General features: G+C 42.8%; 1 protein-coding gene across 1 annotated transcript in view; it reads left to right on the top strand.

Moving 5' to 3' along the window:
- The window catches only part of MOXD1 (monooxygenase DBH like 1), a 773,208-nt gene that overhangs the window by 643,607 nt on the left and 111,394 nt on the right, over positions 1–18,207 (top strand). Inside the window, exons 6-7 of the mRNA XM_086925392.1 lie at positions 7,018–7,120; positions 10,320–10,486. Of these exons, the coding sequence (XP_086781518.1) occupies positions 7,018–7,120; positions 10,320–10,486 (270 nt within the window). The remainder of the gene's footprint in view (positions 1–7,017; positions 7,121–10,319; positions 10,487–18,207) is intronic.

The raw sequence follows: 18,207 nt of genomic DNA, 5'->3' as shown, positions 1-18,207 counted from the left end.
TGGAACAATATACAAACTACATTGGGGAGAAGTAGAGAACAAACATCATGACATAACATCACTTGGGAATGTAGAAAAATAATTATGCCCGAAGGATACGATATCTGGACGTGACTTTGAAGAAATAGTAGGAGTAAGTTCTGTGGAGGCATGTCTACAGGTCTTCTCGGTACCCCCACCAGAGACATTAAGCAGTATATGTAAGGGTATTAAATCTGGTTCCCCTCGAGTCCCAGCTCCGCCTAGGGTGCTGGGCGAGAGCCTCACGGTACTGGAGCCGTATATTAGGCATGTGCTCCAGGTCTCCTTTGCCTCCGCTAGACTCCCGGAGGATTGGAAAAAAGCGATTGTTCTCCCCATCAAAAAGAAATCTAATGTCAGCCATGAAACACTTGAAAATCTAAGACCAATCTCCTTACTACCGTATCTAGCCAAGGTGGCGGAGAAAGTGGCTAACAGTCAGTTAATGTCACATCTGGAGAAGAACAACCTCCTACACCCCTCTCAGTCTGGCTTCAGGCCGGGCTACTCTACAGAGACGGCCCTTCTGAGAGCAACTGAGACCTTGCGACAAGGGGCAGATGCTGGACACACCATGGCACTGATCATGCTGGACCTCAGTGCGGCGTTTGACACTGTAGCACATTCCATCTTGCTACAGTGTCTAAACAAAGCAGGTGTCACTGAATCCGCACTGGGCTGGCTGAAGGCGTTTCTTACAGACCGTAGCTTTCAGGTCCAGCGGGGCTCTTTTACATCAGATATGATAGCCTCAGAACAAGGGGTGCCTCAGGGCTCGGCCCTGAGCCCCACCTTGTTCAACTTATATATGGCCCCCCTAGCAAATGTGCTGCAAACGTACGGTGTAGAATTAGTCTCATACGCCGATGACACCCAGCTGCTGATTTCCTTGTCCCAAGCCCCAACAATTGCGGCAGCAAACTTCAAGGCCTGCATGCAGGACCTAGCAGGATGGATGAATTCTCACTGCTTGAAGCTTAACGGCTCCAAGACGGAGGTACTGGTAATCGGAGGGAATGACTCGAGCTGGACGGTTGATTGGTGGCCATCTTGCCTGGGCCCTATGCCCACTCCCTGTAAAGAGGCAAAAAATCTAGGGATATGGGTCGATCCCAAACTATCCTATGAAGGCCATATTCATAGACTAGTGGGAACATGCTTTGGAGTGCTAAAACTCTCAATCGCACCCTAGATCTACTTCCGGTGGAGGCCAGATGGACCATGACTCAAGCTTTGGTAACCTCCCATATGGATTACGGAAATGTGTTATTCCTAGGTACCACTGAAAAAAGATTGGGGCGTCTGCAAGTCCTCCAAAATACAGCAGCACGTTTGGTCCTAAAACTCCCCAAAAGAGCAGCATCTAAACCCTCTCTTGCAGCTCAACACTGGCTGCCGATCAGGAAGAGAGTCATGTTTAAAGCACTGTTAATGTGCCACAGGATCATATGGCACAAGGCTCCGCGTTATCTCCAGGACCTTGTCCAAATTTATGAGCCAAATAGAGCACTTCGCTCAAAGGGAACAGGCCTACTGAGGACTCGTGTAAAAAAAGCTAAACTGGGAGGCCGCTCTTTCAGAGTGCTAGCAGCCAACAACTGGAACCGACTCCCGGTTGGCCTTAGGCTACTAGAAACAGAGGCTAACTTTAGAAAACTCCTAAAAACACACCTCTACAATCTATAGAGCGGGGCCTACCTATCTCACGTAACTTTTCTCTTCTCCATAGCGCGGGGACACGCCGAGATGGAGTCACCAGGCACTTTATAAACCTCTTTATTATTATTATTATTATTATTATTATTATTATTATTATTATTATTATTATTAGGATGCCCATAGCATCATTTCTGCAAGAATCCAGAAATTGTTGAAGTATCGCTGGATCTTCATAATTCATCGTCTTGTTGTTATAAGTCACTTTAAAGAGGCAAGGGTGGAATAGGCCATAACAAGCATTCAAAGATCGGAGAGCAGGCCTCATCTCCAGAAATTTCTATCGACGATCTACAGTGCTTTTGGCGTAATCCTGTGCAAAGAAAAGATTAGAACCATTCCAAGTAATCTTCCCTTTCTGCCTGGCAGCTTGAAGAACTTTAAGTGGATCAGTATATTCTAAAAAGTACAAGATGATACCTCTAGGTTTTGTTGCAGTAGAGGAGGAAGTAGAGGAAAAAGGAGTTGGACCTAACCGGTGCACTCGTTGAATGTTCAAAGCTGGAGAATTTGGGAGACCAAGAAGCGTAGGCAAAAATGATTGAAGAAAGGATATGGTATTCGATCCCTCAAGGCCTTCCACGAGTCCGTAGATGCGTAGGTTGTTACCCCTATTTCGATTTTCCAAGTTTTCAACTTGTTGCTTAAGATATTGAATTTCTCTGGGCATACATGGAACTTGGTTAGTGATAACTTGAATTGAAGTGAATTTCTTCTCAAGATTCTCTACTTTTTGTTCAGTGTGTGACCATTTATTTTCAAGGTTTTGAAGACTTGAATTTGTTTCTGCCATGTAAGGTTTAAGGTAACGAATTCCCTCAAGTAGGAACTCCATAGAGATAGAAGAGGAGGTATTCGTAGGAGATGGAGAATTCATTTTGACTCTTTTCCCTGTTGTAGAAGTAGAAGAAGAGGTTAATTTAGAAGAAGAAATTTTTGAATTTGGGAGAGAGCTATGTGGAGAGGCATTTTTTTGTGTTAGGAACGTCATTAGCTGCATCTTCCATATTGTCTTGCAAAACACTGAATGGATTAATGTCCTCCAAAGACACGTTGGACTTATTTATTTGTGGTGAATTTCTGTTGTAGTGTGACATTGCCCTTAAGATATAGAAGATCTTGGTTATTAAAACGTATATAGAAAAAGCTGTGTTAAAGTTCCCATATATGGTAGTCAAAAACCAGCATACTACTGAAATGAGTCCAATATTAACCGCATGAAGACAAGATATTACTTTGTTGAAGAGGAAAACAGTATCCTACACTGTATTGTTAGGGTAACAAAATAGAACAATATAGAACAAACTGGTGGTCATTCCTCAGATATGAAAAAATCTTCTTCCTCCAATTACCACAGAATGCACAAGTCAAAATTCAGCGTGATGTGGCATAAAATGAAAAATAGGTGGTGAAGAAATGCTGCATTAGGTACATCAAAATGACGATTTTTCCTCAGCCATGAGCTACAAAACAGCAAAAAAGAGACTGAAGAATGGACAATCTCTGACCCCGTTTATTGGTAATGACAACATTCTAAACTTGAGGTGTTTTCCTGATGGAAAGCCTGTTTTTTACAGGATGTTGTGAGGCAAAATATGCGCAGGGAACACAGGGGATCACTGAAGCATTCAAATAACGGCTGTTCTTCAGGTGCAATCTGCCGATGGTCAGAATGTGAAATATAGGTGGCAAAGAAATGATGCGATATCCACATCAAAGTGGCGGTTATTCCTCAGCTGTGAAATACCAAACAACAAAGAGTCTCTGAAAAATGAAAAACCTCTTACCCTATTTATTGGTAATGAGGACATTTCTATCTTGAGGCTTTTCCAATCTTGAGGCGTTTTCCTGATAGAGCCCTTTGTTTACAAGGGAACGCGAGGTAAATTGAGCGTAGGGAGCCGCTCTTCAGGCGCGATCCGCTGATGAGGAGATTGTAAAATATGGCATGTTCCTCTTGCTTCGCTTACCAAAAAGCGCTCCTGTGAGACTGTGAGCGTTCTACTGCTGACTGTTGCAGTTTCTAGAACCGGGGGGCTGTTCGCAACACCTGGAAAGCTCTCGTGACTACGTTCTGACGGAGCTCTCCAAAACTGTGGCCATTTCCTCTGGCACCTTAGCCACGCCCCTACTGCCATCTACTATAAGTACTCGGAATTCGGCAACTAAACAGAAATACCATATTGGGACAAATATGTAATTAATCAGACATTTTTGTGCTCCTACCTGGAAGGTTTGGGATGATTGTGCGTTTGCTGGGAAAAGCCCATTCACACACAAAAATCCTAGAGTTTACATCACCTTTAGCCATAACATATCTAACTTCGTTCAACTAGTGACCGGATATACTGCTTTTGAGATATTATAATGATCACCAACAGAGGGTTCTGGCCCATATTCAGGCTAGACCAGGCTAGACTAGGCTAGACCAATCTACAAAAACTAGCAACAACACGCATGCCAATACTGATACAAGATCAACAAATTACTTCCTCAAATCACACGGACAAATTGTGATTGAAAAGAAAAATAATGTATTTATTCTTTGGTTTCCAGAGGAATTTGTGGTTCCAATTTTGTGAAGCAATCTTATTTGTTTGCACAATAGTCTATTAATCAATTTTCAATTTACCACAGAAAATAACATAACACATATTTCATATAGTGTATATATTCAAATATTTTGGACAACACTAGACATTGAAAGGACAACAAATGTATGTTAAATAAACAACAATAAGGCAAGCTAAGGTTCAAAACAAAATTCTCATACAACATAAAGGAATTACTTAAATGCAACGAAAACAAGGGGGGAGAGAAAAAGAACAGAACAGAAGGGTTGGAGAGTATTTTTGAGAAATACATGTCCTACTTTTTCAACTCAATCCTAGTCTAAACTTTGGCCAAACAGTGTAATATTTAGTTAACCCAAGTAGTTTCTTCAGTAAATTGTAAAACAATTTTTTGAACATAAGTGCATAAAAGAGTTAGCCTGATAATAAATGCATGTTCACTCGTTTGGTCGATAAACGGGGTCAACGCATTTTGAACCCATACGTACTCTAAGGGGGGTTCTTCTCAGGACCTGGAACCAAAACAAAGCTTCAGCAAGATTGTCCAATCTTTAGACCAAACATCAAAATTTCTTGGTGAAACCATATGGGAATTGGCTTCAAGCGCTCGGTTTTGGTGATAATTGGCAATTCAGTTATGTTCGAAGTGGTGGGAAACACTCTGTACTTTTGCAGATAAAAAGAGGAAAACTCTGTATTTGAAGCAAGGCTTGTGGTATATGGTTGTTGTGGTTTGCTCTGGCACAAGGTTGTGTTTAAGTCCTTAAATCGCTCTACTAGGGAAACGGCATTTCAAGGTGTTTACTCCACATGACTCATGCTTTCAGTCCGGTGTCTTCTCTGGAGCATAGTGTAGCTAATTATACAGGATATTATTCCGATCACTTCTTGCATTTAATTGTCAATTTATCAACATTATCTCAGTGCGATTATCATACATACAATTTAGCATATCGTCTAAACGACAATTCACTTCAAACTCATTATATGATCTCCCCCCTCCATGCATTTACACACTCACAACAATAAGATATTATATCTGGGTTGAATCATGATAGAGATCTACTTTGCATATCTGTAACCAGCTACATATTGAGGGGAGTTGCTTTACACCCAGGAGTGGCCCGTGCAGCTAAGAGCGATGGAGCCTAGTTGGGGCAGGTTTTGACAAACCATGAGGGAATAATAAATAAATAATTATTTTTACCTCGTCGTAGTATGGCGAAACCCCCAACCCCAGCCCCACCACTCTTACCTGCGTAGGCTGCAGCTGTTTACACAACTCACTATCATTGCTGATACTAAAGTGAACAATCCTATGGATGGACGCACAAAAGGGTTTTCTCGTGCCTTCTTATTTGTTGTCTCTATGGGAGGTTTTCAAGCATCTCATCGACAATTGTGCTTTGACTCTCCTTCTGAGTTTCACAGTACTGGGGCCATGGTATAAGCACATGCAATTTTACCATTAGATGCTGAAAATTCACCACAGTACTGTGCAGTTACAGGTTAATCCCCAGGAAATAAGGAATTACTCTGTGGAACTGATTACTCAGATCGTAAAACAAACAGGAATTTCCAATTCAATGGGTTTTAATATTGTAAATGTAATACCTGCTCTGAGCAGGTGGTAAATGTATGCAGTGATCTCTCATTGGGATGGGGGTGTGAGCGAGGGGGTTGGGGGAGTACAGGTCGGAAAGGATGGCTGTTTTCCAGCAGGGAGCATTGTATGCACCATGTGAAGAAGTAAAAAAAAAGGTCAACAGGTGTGGTTGCTGCTGCACCAAAGTCTCATGCATGTTTACCTTGAGGAATTACTACAGGGTAAAATTAGAGATGGCTTTACCATTTCTAGTCAAACTGGGTGTGTGGAACAACTAACCTACTTCAAATCAGGTAGAGCAAAATTCCATGCTGTAATTCCGTTATGCCAGACTCATAATGAGTACCTTTGAACATTTGAGGATTGGCACCATCTATACCTATAGTTTTTAGTTATTGATTCCTTGATATCAAAATTCTTTCTTTTGGCTAGAAACCCTGACAACTGTAAGAGCTGTTTTTTAGTACAAAGGGTTATTATTAGGTTTTCAAAAACAAAGCAAAACAAAACAAAGAAAAGGTAAACAATTATCATACAGGTTTGTAGCAAGAAACATAATGTTGAGACAACATGTGCAGAGTAAGAGCTGTTTTTAACGAGCATTTTCTTCTTTTTACTTCAATGCTCATTCCCTAGATTTTAAAATGTAATAATTGGATTGTGAATGCCCTATATACATGTGTTCCTTTTTTTAAGGAATGAAACACAATATGTGAATGGTATACTGATATAAATATGTCTCCTGAGATGCATAGGTCTTCATCAGTTTCTGTAAAATCAAGACAGAACTGTGAAAAATAAGGGCTCCACTGATCAATTTTCAGAGGTAAAATTACAGGAATATGAAGAAATCATGCAGTGCTTTCATGCCATCATGGAGGCTTCACATTCAAAGCCTTCTGTTCTCACCATATAGAAGTTTTCTCTTCTATCTTTTTCAAATTTAAATAACTTCAGAATGAAATATTCAAAAACTGATGTTTTATACTCACACACTGCAGGTGGTATTAATTGATCAACTTATTATTCTTGTTTAACAAAAAACTCAAACTTGAATGCAGTAATACATCTTTAAAGCACAATTGTATATCTCATTGCCAGGGTTTTACATATCCTCCTCATGTTGGTCTATCCATTGGTTCATCAACAGATCCAAAGTATGTCCTTATGGAAGTGCATTACGATAATCCAACATTTCAGGAAGGTAAGTGCATATACAGAAACTATGTATAGTGGTATCATAACCATCGGACGTTGAAGCCAATGAAGTAAACTTGATTTTGGGTCTTGAAAACTGAAATCTGTTGTTTAAAAAAAATAATTAAAAGTAATAGAAGACCTATAAGTATTTTTGTCATAGTAATATGCTTGCCGCCTCTGTTGTCCAAATAATGGGCAGCTGCATAGATTTATTCATGTAGCTCTCCTTTTAGCACTTTTTGACATTATTATGTACTGCACTACAATTTGACTTTGTTTAATAGTATAGGTACATTTTGCCTATATCTTACTGAAAGAACGTGATTTTTTTGGCAAGAAAGGTACAAAGGTACAATTTGGTAAAATTTAGTTCGGTATAAACATAGTTTTTGTCTGCCAAAGTGCTTCACTGTAGGTCATGTATCCCGAGGGCCCATTATGACGTCCTCACTACCCCACCCCCTTTCTCTCCATCCCCTTAGTTACCAATACTATGGGCATTGGTAACTCTGGAGGAGGTGGAGATACCAAAGATTGCAAGTGGGATCCTCAGGGTTTACCCTGAAAATAAGTAATTACTCTCCCAATTCCAGAGCAGTTGTATTCACTAGCTGGAACACCACAGGTATGGAGAGTTCCTGCGGATCTCAAAATACTCAAGAGGTTGAAAACATATGTTGCTGGCCTTATCAGGATTGCAGTGCACTTATTCAGTGTAGATTACACAAAATATGCCTTTGCTAATTAGCAAGGACACATATGACACTGCTAATAATAGAATGCAAAGGGCAACTCATGCCCGTTTATACACATATAAATGCAAGAGGGCAACCAGGCTCAATCCATCTAATCTTGCCCTTAGCACAACATACTCTTAAAGTCTGGTTAAAAGTCACTTATAAAACATATAAACTTGAATGGGGAATTTAGACACTCTGCGCCGAAAGCAAGGGCACTAAATTGATTTAAGAATAACTAGCATCATACGTGATGAATCTTCCATTATTGAATATTCCACATTTCAGGCCTCAATTTACTAGACTTTAGCCTAAAGTGGATGGTTTCACTATGAGAATGAATTCCATTATGTTCAGTCAAGTGCAAGAGCAACTATGATATTAGCTGGGATTGCTGGTGAACTTGCCACTGTTATGTTAAAGCTTTGGTACTCTCTGACTTGGCTCTATTCCCAATTAACAGGAAGCCAGACACTTATTGGTAAGACGGCATGGTGATTACCTGTTCTTCACAGCCATGTGTAGTCAGTCTGTAACGCCCATGTACATGCTGCACATGCCTAAGCCCTGTTCCTCTGACTGATTGGCATTGTGATAGTGGTGACACAGTCGGTTTCTTGACTACTTGGGCTGCTTCAGGGCAGGTCTCTAAGGATGCTGACCATAGAGTTTGAATACTTGTCCCAAACCTACCCTTGACCAGAATCTTGACCATTGTTAGATTGTAATTGGAGAATGTTTAGACCCATTAATGTATCTAAAGACAATAGGACATTTTTAATGGAGCTGGGCAACTGAGGATAAGCAACTGTTTCCAGAACAATCTGGGTGAAAAGCTTTAAAATGTAAAGAAACAAAAATGAACCACCAAGGAGGGTAAATCAACTATAGTAGTAAGAGAGTGGAGATAGGCCAAAACTGACACTATGCCGTGCTATTGAAATGGATCTCAATGACGATTCAGTAGAGCGACATTCTGAATGCGCACAACAAAATAAAGAAAACATCTGCTCTATGCCATTTGTCTGACCTTGATGGACCTTAATGTACCCACTTGTAGACACTACAATGTTACTGTGGACGTTCTTGAAAGGGGCTGATGGAGGCAAAAGGACCAGAGCCCTGATAACAATGTCTTTATCAGCCAGTATATGGTAGCCATGCCTCATTGCTGCGAGAACTAACTCAGCACCTCACTGAGACCGGACAAAAGGTAGAAATTGTCAGTGGACTCAACTTACCCCTGCAGTTGTTTTACCAGTGCCCTGGTTGGTTAAGAAAGGTTAGAGATAAACACTGAAATTCATTAGCATCAAGTGCATCCATATATGTTTTTGTTTTCTAAGGGAATGGAAACCGCAGCTTTGGGCACTGCTGTAAGAAGATTCTGAGAAAGGAGGAATCAAGAAACCACTTTTGTAGATGTTATCAGTATGTGATGACATACCTAGGGGAGACTGAGGGCCTTATTTACAAGAAAGTGGAAACCCTTTTGCCACACTGCAGCAATTTCAAAGCACAGGGATGCGTCATATTTACAAAAATATGATGCATCCCTGGGATTTCCCCTTTGCTGGCACACAGTTGGATGCCGTGCACCAACGTAGGCCCCTTTGCTCCATGGTGCAAGGATGCCTGCACTGGCGGGAGATATTTTTGTGCAGGAAGGAACACCTTCCTGCACAAGAACAAACTCAAGGTGTTTTCCTCTTCCTATGTGTGCTGTAGAATGCAGCACACATAGAAAGAGGAAAGAACAAGGAGAAATGTGAATATTTCTCCTTGTTGCGCCTCGCTGCGCCTCCCCTGGAGTGGCATAACATTCTGACGCATTTCCAGGTTTACGATTTCTCGTGAATCTGGAAATGCAGCAGAATACATGGGTTTTGCTTGGGTACACCCATAGCAACACCCATGCACGCCCCTTTCACATAAAGTGTTGCGTGAGTAGGGGCCATATTTATAAGGACACGAAAAGCCATGCAGGGTATCTTTACCTGTCCTTGTAAATATGGGGCAGCACGTTGCGCCACTGGTGCATCACAAAAAGTGATGCACTGGCAGCGCAAGGGGTTTGTAAATATGCTCCAGAGTGTTTTCTGACCTGAAATAATTGCTGCATGGCCCATGCTTAGTGACAGCAGTCCCATCTAACAGTGGTAGTGATAATGTGATGCGTCATTGTGCTGCACGAATTAATTGCACCTATCAGAGCAGGGTTTTGGCTTCAGGAGATAGGTGGGTCACCACCAAAATGTACTGGACTGTTTGATATTGTTGTCTCACAGGGATCCTCACTTCAGTATGTGTGAAAGAGAGCCTCTGTCCCAGCTACAGCACAGTGTGGTCTCTGTCTCTCACTCCCATCAAATGTGTAAACCGGTCTAATGAGCTCCTTCCGGTTGGCTATTATTGGCATCCTGTATGTATTACGTCAGTGCGCGTCATGGTGTTCTCTATTCACAGGATTGACTGACAGCTCTGGACTTCGATTGTTTTACACCCCACATTTGAGAAAACACGACGCTGGGGTCCTAGAGACAGGTGTGTGGGTTAGCCTCCATCATATGATCCCGCCAGGCATGCCTTCTTTCCTCTCTGAAGGTCACTGCACGATGGAGTGCCTGGAAGAGGTAGGTGCATGCATGTAAAGCAATAGATTCACTTTTGATTGGTACATGGTGTTCAAGAAAACGTGAAAGCTAGCTGGGCATGTTTCATGGCTGGTTTGAATAAGTACACCTTGTTCGAATGCTTAAAAGGACAAACAAAAGCAAACAAAGAAAATAATTCTTCGACTCGATCTCGACATTTACAGAACGCTTAGTGACTGAAATTTAATAATATGAGGGCAAAACAAATGTAATGTGCCTCCGCATTGGCTGTAAAATATCCTTCAGAATTTAGTGCTACTTTGCTTTAGTTATCGTCAGTTCTTCTTAAGGCCTGCCATGTGAGGCTCATCAGCAAATATATTTATTTATTCCTTTGCTCCCACCATTATGTCAATCATCAGTGCATTATTTGTAATCTCAGCAGTCATAGAGGACTCCGAACATTTTATTAAAGGAGATTATGGCTGACACCAGCCAATTTTGCATCCTCTCTTTCTTCAGCACGCTCTTCCAAATGGAGGTAAGGCAGCAACCAGAGAAGAGCTTCATGCATTTGAGGCCTGATTCACAAAGTGCATTTTGTAGAGCATAAAGTAGTACTACAGAATGCAGTTCACAAACCCATGGCCGGAGACCTCCCCATTGCCTCTCTTTTCTTTTATTTGTGGAGCTCTCTTCCACAGTGGTGGAGATCTCCAAATACATAATTGTTTTACTTTGTAGTAAATATGGGAGGGACCTAGGGCTTGGTGTTAAAATGGAGACTAGTTACTGAAAATGACTGCAGTTAAGGGAAATTTAAGGCGGCTTAGGGATGGGCATCCTAATACAAATCCACATCATTGATGTCATGAATGATATGATAGAACATGTCATGAGTGTTGTCATATGTCAGGTCATAAGCAGTGCATGGTAGGGGCACAAGTATAGATAGCTCTGCTGACTATAACTTGTGAATTTCTGTGTTTTATTTTAGTTCTAATGGTTAATGTTGTCACTGATAAATTCACCTAACAATAACATTACTGTTCAGTGAATTTCTAAGGTTTTCTTTTAAACAAAGCATTTCTTTTTATCACACCTAACTATAATGTTACTTTAACCTTTGAATTGTTCAGTGAATTCAAGGATTTCTAAATGTAAAGTAATATTTAATTACCATATGTAAAACGAACCCTGCGTTCAATCCTCGTAAAGGCAGCCAACCCCATGAATGCAGCCAACCCCACACTGCGCAGGGCTTTCAGTCATGCACAGGAGAGATTCACCGCATGCAACCATTCCCAAGTTGTGTACGGCCTGGTTCCGAACCTATTATGGCCCTGGGAACCCCATCCCCCAAGGCCATCTATATTAAAAAAAGGGGACACAGGCTGTGTGGCCCCTCTCCCTGAGCCCTCCTACCCAAGGGCCATTACTACAAATAAAGGGAAGGGGGCCAAACTATTCCCCTCCTTGAGCCTTATTAGGCCCTAGGGAACCCATGTCCCAAATCCACTCATTTCAATAAAGGGGGAGGGGGCCCATGCGTCCCCACTCGCCAATCCTTTTTTTTTTTACAATCAATCAATCATTTATAGAGCGCGCTACTCACCCGAGAGGGTCTCAAGGCGCTGGAAGGAGAAAAGGGGGGGATGCTGCTGTTCGAGAGCCCGCTGCTGCTACTGCTCAAAGAGCCAGGTCTTGAGGTGTTTCCTGAAGGTGAGATGGTCCTGGGTCATTCGTAGGTGTGTGGGGAGGGAGTTCCCTGTCTTGGCTGCTAGGTAGGAGAATGATCTTTCTCCGGTGGTGGTTCTGTGAATCCGTGGGACGGTGGCGAGGGCGAGGTTTATATAGCGTGAACCTGACCGAAATCGGGTATCAGAGCGCCTTACATAGCACCTGTTGCATTACATGAGGACACATTCATTTTTGTTAGGTACGGGTAGATTAAGTGACATGCCCGGAATCATAGGATGTTCCGCGTCATTGCCAAAACTCGAACCCAGTTTCCCAGAGTCGAGGTCGACCACCCTAGCCGTTAGGATAACTCCTCTCCCCAATCCTTGTTAGGCTCTGAGGACCCCATCCCCTAGGACCATTCTAAAAAAAAGGGGAGGGAGTCAAGTTGCCACTCTCCATGAGCTGTGTTAGGCCCTAGGGACCCATCCTTCAGGGTCACTCCTTTACATAAATGGGAAGGGGCCCATGTGCCCCCCTGAGTCTTGTTAGGCCCTGTGGACCCCATCTCCCAGGACCATTCATTTACATACAGGTGAGGGGAGCCTCACGGCTCCCTTCCATGAGGATTCTTAGGACCTGAAACCCCCCATCACCCTGGGCTGTTTCTACCCCACCCCCCAGGGTTGTTTCTAAAACTTAATGGGAGCCGGGGCTGCACATACCCAGCCACTATCAGCCTCACCCCCAGGGCACACATGTTTTAAAGGTGGGTGGCATAGTGCCCACCCAGGGCACACACTATATACTTATTGGGGGCTGCAGGGGGAGCCACAGGGCCACAAGGCCCCAGCCAGCTCTTTGCATGCAGTGAGAACCAGTATTGCTCCTGTCCACAGGGAGCAGCTGCTAATGCTGCTCCCTCCAAGCAGGAACAATATTTTGATCTATTTCCTTGCATGCTTCAGTGCGGGCAGGAAAACTCATCAAAAATCAGCACACAGCGGGCGGAAGCGTTTTCAGAGCTCCAGACAACTAGAGTCAGGCTTCCTCTTTGCTCCCGCTTGGTAGGAGTTTTGAAAATGCCCCGCCCATCCAAGCGAGAGCAAACACAGGTTTCCTGCCCATGCTGGTGTGGGCTGGTCAACCCCTATGTCTCAGGGGTGGGCTCCCCAGGACATTGCTTGTGAGCTGGGCCGGAAGATGGGGTCCCCGGGCCAATTAATGGCTCAGGGAGGTGGTCAGCTCAGCCCTCATCCCCATTTTGTAAAATGTCAGCCCCAGATGTGGGCTCCCTGGGGTCTTTAGAGGGACCAAGGGAGGGGGAACCGCTTGGCCCTGCTCCCCATATAAACTAATTCCAACCCCAGACGCTGGCTCACTGGGGCCTCTGGATGCTCAGGAAGGGGGGGGGGCTTGTGGTTCACCTCCCCATATAAATTAATTTGGACTATGGGGTTGGGCTTCCCAGGGCCTCTGGAGGCTCAGGCCCCCCCCTTGCCCCAGCATGCGCATTTTGGCCCTGGGGTTGGGCTTCCTTTGTACTCATATGGCTTGGGGATGGGGCCCATGCAGCCCCCTCCTCTTTATAAATGCAGCCCTGGGGATAGGCTCCCTGGGTGTATATACCTAATAAATGAGGCTCTGCCGCAATTGTTTTTGGATCCCTTTTTGACAATTTTTCTTTGCTTTTGCCCCGTGGAGAGTCCCTCTGTGCCCCTTCAATGGAATTTAGGGTGTCAGTGTAACCATATCCTGTCCCCTTATATATCTATATTTTTTCAGCACAGGGGGATTAAGTCCCTGAGTCCTATAATGGCTACTAGTAACATTTCCCTCATATTGGCAGGCAATCAGAGCACTCACTCCCGCAGAGTCTGGCCTAAGGGAAATGAAGCTTCCTGGGCCAATCAGAATACTCCATTTTTAAATTGGCTCTCATGCAAAAGTCACTCGAGCCTCTCATGGTCCCAACCCTCCAGTAATTCTTTTTTATCCTTAATTTATCAAAAACTACAGAATTAATTTACACCAAATTGCAAACATCACAATCTGTGGACCAAGATCTAGCTTCATGCCAAATTTTCTGTAATTCCGTTCAGTAGTTTTCGGGGTAGCCTCTCTTAAGTCTTCTATGGAAATTGTATGGTTATTTTGTGTTTTACAACCCCTTTTTTTCTTGGCCCTCACTTAATGGTCACCTCGCAACTTTCCATGCACAAACTAGTTAAAACTAACACCTTTTTGGAAAGTTTCATGGAGATTCATAACATTGTGACAAGGATATAAGAAGAAAGAAAAAGCACTTTTCATATACAAATACAATCCTGACTATAACGACCTAATGGCGTCTGCCACTAGGTAATATATATACATCTATGCATGGCACATGAAATTGACTACGATGCAGTGTGTACATAAATACTTGAAATTGACACCTACCTTTCTATGTATAAGCCTACAGGGGCACCAGTACACATGTGCCTAACTCGTGAATCCATCCATATTGTTATGTTTTGTGGGTAGCTTCCCGAACACTGAGAACTGTATGCGAGGGGAAACATCCATTACAATGCAGTCATTACAATGCACTGCTTTTACAACGCAACTGATACAACGCAACTGCCTTTACATCGCATGCCATTACAGTGCATGTCACTACAACACATGCCATTACAAAGCATACCATTACAACGTGTTCCAGGTCAACACATTATAAGATAAGTAATGGAGATTTTTTAGTTTTAGGGTGGGTATTGGATTTGGGGTAGATGGGAATTGTAATTTTTACCCCAATGCTATCCAACAATTTCCCTACTGTTGCAATGGAGTGGGAATAGTAATTGTTATCCCTACACTATCCAACACTTACCCTAATGTTGCCCTAAAAGAATTATGCGTTGTGTTGGTATGCATTGTTATGGTACGCGTAGTAATGGAATGCATTATTATGGTAGTTTTTAAAAAGCGTGGTAATGGCATGCGTTGTAAAATCATGCGATGTAATGGTAGCTGCAATGTAAAAACTGCATTGTAAAAGCATGCATTGTAATTGTTTGCATTGTAAAGTCATATATTCGTATGCAAGGCCCTACAACATGAAGGTATGCTGAATTTAAGCGTATGTACTGTGACAGCATTTTATTCTATCATGATTTTCTACGTACTTATTGACACATGTATATAATTTAATCTTTATGTCTATGGTATCACATGTGAATATGAAACACAAAAGCAAAATGGCACTGACTATGTTGACAAAGGCAACTTGTTGCCCAAACACATCCTGAGAATATTATAATTGTATGTACACGCATTCTGAATGCCCAACGTCCTTTTGGAGTTGCAATAATATACATGAATGATTATCTTTTGTACTTTTGTATGCATTCCCCCAGATTTTTGCCTTCACTAACAATTATTTTTTACTGATCTCATCTCTGTTGGCTTTAGGACTCTGGACAATCTACTCCTGCTACCAGTGATATATTGTTTGTGCTCTTCCTTCCAAACATGTTAAAATTTGTACACCACTATTAAGCACATTTGATTTATGTATAACTCCATATTAAATGGTATTATATGTATCCAGGGCCTGTAAATCAAATGCTATAAGTGGGCTGCACCTCATTGTGCACCCACTAGTATTGTAAAATCTGACTCAGGCCTTCCACTGTAGCCTGTAGTGCAGTTTCAGCTACCATGTCCACCTGGCAAGGACATCTTTTTGCCATGCCTAAACCTTCCTTTTTAAATATTTATAAATCATCCTTTAAGGTATTCCCTAACACCACATAGGCAGGGTGCATGATATTTAAAAAGTTGGACATGTGCACTTACGTTTTACGTGTTCCATTGTGGAGAAGCCCTCAAAGTCTTTTTTCACTGTGGCAAGGCTAGCCTTCCTGATATATGTTATTACATTTAATGAGTGATAAATTCAGTATGGAACCAGCTAGAAAAAATACTTCCTCAACTGATTTAGTTGTAATTTTAAAAGGTGTTTAAGGGTGAGGTTGGATTTGAAATTACTATTTTGAAAAATCCCACATTTAGAAAGTTTACATTTTCCTGCCTAAAACCAATACTCTTTTTTTACCAGTATGTGGGGTCACATGACTGTTAATAGCATTCCTGTGGTGTGATGTGTATTTCTTTCAGAAATTTGACAAAGGGCTTTGGGTGTGGGAAAGGTGTTCCTCTCCTATGCAGTACAGCCTGTGGGCTAGACCCTGCTCTTTCCTAAGATTCAAAGAGAGGCCTAAGGGCTGTACCCAGTCCTTCCCTGACTTCAGAGGATACTTGCGCTGTCACTGGCACATGCAGCTCACACCTGCACCTGCCTGCCCTTTGCTCCACTAGACAAACTGCAGCCAAACCCAGGGGAAAGAGAAGCACTAACCAGAACCAGTTTTAGGGTTAGACATTCCTCACCCACAGGCTGGTGCATGGCATAAAAGTGGCAATCCCTGAACCTCTCATCAGAACACTTCTGGACCTCGCGAGATTCAGAAGAAGGATTGCTTTATTATCAGAAGAAGGAAAACTGGACAAGATTGCCTTGAAATCAGGACTGTGGAAGTGACTCCTAGGGTCAGTTGATGTACCTCCTCTTGAAGCTGCTTTCCAGCTCATCGGGCCAAACTAGACCCTTCTGCTGGATTCTGTGGGAGTGAGTCCTACCTCCCAAGTGCTGTCTTCAAGGTCATAGAGCCGTAGATGTAGTCAGAGTATGCTTCTCTGTGTCTAATTGCAGGTTCCATCAGATCCATTGTGAAGCAACGCAGAGCCTCACTGCACAGCTGAAACCTTAACTGGATCAATACAAAGCTCTACTGGATCTGACGCTGAGTAATGAAGTGCTCAGCAGAGTCCACTTGTGCACTGAAAGCTTCATTGGATCAGACAGAAAGCACGCAATATCCTACAGAGCTATACAATACAGATTCCTTTTGAAAAAAGTTGATCCCATCCGAAGGGAGCAAAGCACCGGAAGCTGCCCGCTTGCACCTGGATGAATGACCATAGGGTCCTTGGGGCTACCCCAGACATCACCAACATTTTTTCTATTGCAGATGCCCCTGGTGGGCACCAGGGAACCCACAGGAAAAATATTTGCTAACTTACGCCGGCACCCTCCATGGGGCTGGCTGTTGAGCTGGCAGCGGCCACAGGGGTCATTTAGGGTCCCCCTCAGCCCACAACTTAGATAAAAAAAAATAAAAAAAATGTGGATGCCCTGTGTGGGCAGTGGGGCACACATGGTAAAAATTAAATGTCCATCTCCCGCCAACACCCACAACAGATGCGTGCTGGGGAGTCGACAGGGGCTGCGGGGTGTGGGTATCCCAGGTGGGACTTGGGCACCCAAAACATTTAAAAAAACAAAGAAAAGAATAACAAATTATTGGCAGGATCTCTCACTTTTTATTCACTGATCCAGGCAAGGAATTCCACATATTGGCCTATGAGGGCTTTTACTACTATTTACTACTATTTTTTGTTCATGTATTCCTGGTGGTGCCCCCAGAAGGGGCAGGGTTACCACCAAGAATTTTTTTAATATTCTGGAGGGCTGCAGGGAGCACAGAAGCTCCATAGCAATATCAAAAAAAAGAACACAGTAAATCTCCTGGGTCATTGAATCCATGACCCTAGAAGAGCTTACCATATATTTTTAAAGCACTCCTGGTGAGGCATGACGTGGAGAAATATCTTAATTTCTCCTAATTCTTTCCAATTCATACGTGTGCTGCATGCTGCATTCTGCAGCACACATCAAAAGAGGAAAATACCTCTCAGGATTGTTTTTATGGAGGAAGGTGTCCCTTCCTACACAAAAACAATCCTGCCTACAAGGCAGGCATGCTTGCACCATGATGCTAGGGTGCTTGTGTTGGTGCTAGATAGCCAAAAGTGCACCAGCGCTCGAAAAGAACAGGAATATGCCCTATGATGTTAATTACAGCAAACTCCTGCCATTTCCTTTGCATGCAGCGCAGGAAGGGGGCTTGCTGATTTGCACTGTGTGAAAAAATGATAAATACGGGCCTGAATCACATATGATTTTTTTTAGCACA

This window comes from Lissotriton vulgaris, chromosome 6 (assembly GCF_964263255.1).
Source record: "Lissotriton vulgaris chromosome 6, aLisVul1.2, whole genome shotgun sequence".
Lineage (NCBI taxonomy): Eukaryota > Metazoa > Chordata > Amphibia > Caudata > Salamandridae > Lissotriton > Lissotriton vulgaris.
Note: the sequence above shows the minus strand (reverse complement) of the source record. Positions and strands in the feature narration are given on the sequence as shown.